Source organism: Anoplopoma fimbria, chromosome 22 (genome assembly GCF_027596085.1).
Source record: "Anoplopoma fimbria isolate UVic2021 breed Golden Eagle Sablefish chromosome 22, Afim_UVic_2022, whole genome shotgun sequence".
NCBI classification, from domain to species: domain Eukaryota; kingdom Metazoa; phylum Chordata; class Actinopteri; order Perciformes; family Anoplopomatidae; genus Anoplopoma; species Anoplopoma fimbria.
In genome coordinates this window covers 986,807-992,806 of record NC_072470.1, presented here as the reverse complement: position 1 = coordinate 992,806, position 6,000 = coordinate 986,807, and the positions used below count along the sequence as shown (strand labels likewise).

Genomic DNA, 6,000 nt, shown 5'->3' with positions numbered 1-6,000 from the left:
TTGTCGTCGGAGCTGTAGTCCAGGTCGCTGTCCAGGGAGAAGCTCTCCTCCTCCTTAGAGTCCTCCTTACTGGGAGCTCTGCCTGCAGGAGCAACAGCACAACATCAGCATCATCATCATCTTCATCAGCATCATCATCATCATCATCATCATCATCAATAACTATTACCACACCAAACTAAAACACTAAAACTACAAAACTACAACACAAAAACTAAAACTACAAAAATAGAACACTAGAACACTAAAACACATAAAAACTACAACACTAAAACTAAAACTACAAAACTAAAACTAAAACTACAACAAACTAAAACACATAAAAACTACAACACTAAAACTAAAACTACAGAAACTAAAACACATAAAAATTAAAACACAAAAATTAAAACACAAAAACTAAAACTACAGAAACTACAAAACTAAAACACCAAAACGTAAAAACTAAAACTACACAAACTAAAACACACAAACACACAAACACTAAAACTAAAACACACCAAACTAAAAAAAACTAAAACACTAAAACATATAAAAATTAAAACATAAAAATTAAAACACAAAAAGTCCGTTTTCATAAAACTAGTTGTTTTAAATGCAGCCTTTGATCTTATAATTAGTAAAGATGAAATAAATGTGATTTAAAAGTCTTTAAAATGGAGTTTATTATCAGAGAGGTTCAATGTGTGTGTGTGTGTGTGTGTGTGTGTGTGTGTGTGTGTGTGTGTGTGTGTGTGTGTGTGTGTGTGTGTGTGTGTGTGTGTGTGTGTGTGTGTTATTTATTAAAGATTATTATCTTCAATAAATAAGACTTTTATTATTATTATTATTATTATTCGATTCGTTCTTAATCACAGAAACGTTTCTTTATCTCGGGCCTTAAATATTATTGTTATTTATTTATGATAATTATGATTATGATTTATGATTTAAGTCTTTTATTGTCACTAAATGATTTAACTCGTTTTAGTTCAGTGGAAACATTTATGAATAAATACATTTAGACTTTTATAAACTTTATCTAGAAACGAAACCCGACATTTAGGTTCTCTAGTTCTGCTGGGTTCCGTTGTTCTTTATGGCCTAAAGTCTGGAAGGTGGAGGCTCTGCAGTGGACCCGGGTCAGAACCAACAGGACCCAGAACCAACAGGACCCAGAACCAACAGGACCCAGAACCAACAGGACCCAGAACCAACAGGACCCAGAACCAACAGGACCCAGAACCAACAGGACCCAGAACCAACAGGACCCGGGTCAGAACCAACAGACCCAACAGGATCAGACCCAACAGGACCCGGGTCAGACCCAACAGGACCCAGACCCAACAGGAGACCCAACAGGATCCAGACCCAGACCAACAGGACCCGGGTCAGACCCAACAGGACCCAGACCCAACAGGACCCAGACCCAACAGGACCCGGGTCAGACCCAACAGGACCCGGGTCAGAGCTCACCTGTGCTGGGCTCCGGGTCGTGCGTGAGGAAGCTCTTCCCGTCCTCCGGCAGCAGAACCTGGGAGCAGAACTTTCGGGCCGCGTCGTGGTGCTGCGGGGAGAAGCCTCCGGGCAGAGACGCCATCAGGGTGGAGGTCAGGGTGGAGGTCAGGGCCAGGCCGGGGCAGAACGGGTGGTGTCCGGAGGAGAGGCCCGGAGGAGCAGCAGGAGGAGGAGGAGGAGGAGGAGGAGGAGGAGGCAGAACCACGGACCGGTACGGCATGAACATCGGGTAGCCGGTGTACACATAGTGGGCCGGACCGGGCTGAGGAGGACCCCCGATCAGAGAGTCGATGCTGAAGGCGGAGGAGCTTCCGAGAGGCCGCTGCATCACCATGAAGGACGGAGCAGCGCTCATAGGAGCAGGAGGAGCAGGAGGAGCAGGAGGAGCAGGAGGAGGAGGAGGAGGAGCAGGAGGAGCAGGAGGAGGAGGAGGAGCGGAGGAGCGGACGGCGGCTCTCTGACGGACTCTGGAGAGATAATCCACTCAAACACGACCATGCCCCCCGAGAGAGGAGCAGGAGGAGGAGGAGGAGGAGGAGGAGGAGGAGCAGGAGGAGCACCACCCGGCTGTGAGCGCAGACATCCCGCTGCGGCTCCGCCTCAACGGGACCGGGACCGGTGTCAGAGGAGACCAGGACCAGGAGCAGTGTCAGAGAGGAGCAGGAGCAGTGTCAGAGGAGAGCAGGACCAGGAGCAGTGTCAGAGAGAGCAGGACCAGGAGCAGTGTCAGAGAGAGAGCAGGACCAGGAGCAGTGTCAGAGAGGAGCAGGACCAGGAGCAGTGTCAGAGGAGAGCAGGACCAGTGTCAGAGGAGCAGGACCAGGAGCAGTGTCAGAGAGGACCAGGAGCAGTGTCAGAGGAGAGGAGGAGACTTGTGCTTCACGCTCCCGCTGAGTCTCTCTGAGAGTGAGAGAGAGTGAGAGAGTGACACAGAGAGAGAGAGAGAGAGAGAGTCTCCTGCTCGTCCGGAGGTGTTCGGGTTTAAATTGCCCTCCTCTCCTCTTAATTGCTTCTTCTCCTCGCTGGCCCCGCCCCCGGCTGCGCTCTGGCCGCTGATTGGTCGGTTGGTTGATTGACAGCTCGCCTCTTTGGTCCTCTGGATGAATGCCAATTACACAAATTGGGACCACGGGCCATTTAGGAATGAGAAAACACATCATATAAATAATCAGCTGTATATATTCAGTAGTGTGTGTGTGTGTGTGTGTGTGTGTGTGTGTGTGTGTGTGTGTGTGTGTGTGTGTGTGTGTGTGTGTGTGTGTGTGTGTGTGTGTGTGTGTGTGTGTGTGTGTGTGTGTGTGTGTGTGTGTGTGAGAGATATCTTCACGCAACAAATCATCTTTTGTCTGAACAAAAAAGAAAAAAATACAACCAAGCTTTTATTGTGAAAATCCTCCCTGAACTTATGGAAGTTTATCAGTTAAAAACAAACAAAACAATATAAATCAAGTGTCTTGAATTCAAGCTTAAACTTTATTAAACCGCCGTTTGACTCTTTGAGTTCATTCACCGGATCAACATATTTAATAATTCAGGCTTTCTCTGCAGTAAGTTCTGAATTTAAAGGTGCGTTTGTGGAGTTTTGATCCCTTTACGGGAGAAGAAGAGGCTGTGGAAGTTCATCCTGAACAGAAATACATGGATTTATTTACCCAGCTTCTACCAGAGCCCCCTAGTGGTTAGATTCAGTCCTCCAGACTGGATGGAAACACCCCCCCTGTGTTCCTCATCATTGCACGCAGCCAGAGATGCTGCCGGTGACCTCTGACCCCGAGTGGAGGTCCCAGTGGACCACCTCCACCTCCTGGGCTGAGTCAAGGGCACGCATGGATGCCCCCCCCCCACACCTCAGGGTCACTGGGACAGGATCTCATTAAAGGCGGCCTGATCCACAACTGCAATGCAGACATTAAATAGCAGTATTTTTCAATTAGCGCTGACAAATTCAATCAAAATTCCATAGATTAGGATGAAATGAGGCATGGGTCATTTACAAGGGCTTTAATTGCACGGCCATTAGACAAATAGTACAGCGGGCTCTGTCTCGTTATCAATCACGCGGGGGCATCAATAGTAAAAGGTTGTAAAGCAGAGGGGGTGCGTGGGTGTCGGTGTGCGTGCACGGGGGGAGCGTGCACGTCACAGCCGCAGAGCCGCTAATAAATATCCTCTTTTGTACTTATAAATTATCCAGTTTAATTAACAACATGGATTATGATTGGACTATGATTTAATTAAACCTTTCCTGCATGCAGGCCGAGCGCCGCTGCTCATCCATAATGGGCCGGGGGGGGAGGAGGGGGGTGAAGGTGGGGGTGACACTAAACGAGGCTCCCTCTAATAGGAGCTGCTTACCTGCTCCCATCATCAGCGGCGGCAACAAGCGGCGATAACGGCGCCCGAATGGCAAAATAAACCGCCGAACGGAACAAACTGAGTTTATCTGATGGAGGGGATGTGGCGGGGAAAGAAAAAAGCAATTATGAACCCCAGAGCCGGTGGAAACAGATGCAGGGCCGGGTACAGGGGGGGTCGCCCTGAGGCCTCCACGCCTCCGTCGACCTTTTCATCAGCCTCGAAATGTCAGACCCCGTTTCTCAATACCAAGTATGGTCAAGTGTGGACTTGCAAACTTGCTAGTTCATACTTGGATAGTTCGACTCGGGAGTACAGACTCCCGAGGACGCAGTACGTCATGACGTCATTACGTCATTTTGCAATTGGAACAGCAGCGAACTTGATGACGTCACCAACGTCACGACGTCACCAACTCAGCTCGTCGGTCCCGCCTACTCTGGTTATCTTCAGTCATATATATTGACAATAAAACGAAATATGATATAAAACACAACCCTGCCTTTTTTCGTTTTCATTTAGAAAATATTAAAATATTAATATGTATATGTTTATATATATATATGTATATGTATATATATATATATATATATATATATATATATATATATATATATATGTATATGTTTTGTGTTACATCTGCAACCACAACCACAGAGACACCGGAGCCAGCGGCACATCTGGAGGAGCCTAGCCGAGATCAGGCTGCTGTCAGCGGGCTGCATGAGCACCACCGCCCGGTCTCCTCTCTGGTCCTCTCATATCTCTCTCTATATATATATATATATATATATATATATATATATATCTCCTCTCTGGTCCTCTCATATCTCTATATATATATATATATATATATATATAGAGATATATCTATATATATATATCTCCTCTCTGGTCCTCTCATATCTCTATATATATATATATATATATATATATATATATATATATATATATATATATATATATATATATATATATATATATATATATATATATATATATATATATATATATATATATCTCCTCTCTGGTCCTCTCATATCTCCGACAAACGTCGGCGCTTTTTTCAAACAGGCTCTATCTTGATAAATTGACCGCATATTTTAAGTCTTAACAACTACATTCTCGCTTAAAAAAATGTTAAAACTAAATTCCGTTACACAACAGCAGCAGTATTTAGACAGTTATAACTGACAGTTGTGAGCCGTCTCCGCCGCTGTCGGCTCTTGTTTGCTGGTGAAATGCATTCTGGGAGACTTGGCTGTCCAAAGTCCACACAAGTCTCCTCCGATGCATCCTCGGTATAATGGGCGGAGCGAGGACACATCCGGGTATCTGGACCGTACTTGGCTTGATGCGAACTTGTGTATGGAACAGAACCTGGGCCGCTAGATGACGTTTCACAAGTTCAGGAGGACACAAGTACAGAGAAGTTCACTGATTGAGAAACGGCCCCGGTTTCTACAAACACACGGCGCCGTCACACTGTCGGATAAAGTCCCCCCCCAAAAAAAACGTGACCCTGAATGCATGGCGGCGTGACGTTGGAACGGAGGCCGAGTCACTTCCTGTTTCCTGTCTCACTAAAGTCACTGAGAGGAGGAGAGCTAGTAACGTTAGCAGCACCGCTAACCGCTAACGGACGGAGGTTCCATTCAGTTACATTGTGATGCGTTCAAGCTCTGTTCAGGGAGAATAAATGTAAACTAGGAGGTTACTATGATGTGTTCACATGTAATCTCGTAAAACGTAGTGTCGGTTTGAAGCAGCTCATAATACGTCGTTAAAACTGCTAATCACAAGAATTATTAATCAATAAAAATACAACATTCTATTTCCTCATCGTTTGACTGATGAGTTCTTTATGCCCGACCTGTGAGTTTAATGATCCGATGCAGCCAAAGCATCAGCACCACCTTACAAACCTGCAGGACGACGTTCATGAATGCAACACGAAGATGTTCTGATCCGCTGTGGTTCTGTTTCAGGTGTTCCACGCGCTGGACGTTCTAGAAGACGGCTAAAGGTGAGTGAGATCTTTTTATTCCACGTGAAGACGCTTCAAACACGTTCAGAGAACGGCAGTGAAACGGACTCCATTGATTGGTCGCCGGGGTCACACGGCCCTGACGACGGCCCGTCCAATGA

General features: G+C 46.0%; 1 protein-coding gene across 1 annotated transcript in view; it reads right to left on the bottom strand.

Annotated features, from left to right (window-relative positions):
* Positions 1-1,852, bottom strand: part of gbx2 (gastrulation brain homeobox 2) — a 2,292-nt gene extending 440 nt beyond the window's left edge. The window contains 2 exon segments of the mRNA XM_054623637.1: positions 1-82; positions 1,456-1,852. The exon segment at positions 1-82 is cut by the window's left edge and continues 58 nt beyond it. Coding sequence (XP_054479612.1) covers positions 1-82; positions 1,456-1,852 — 479 coding nt within the window.
* Positions 1,853-6,000: the final 4,148 nt, after the last annotated feature.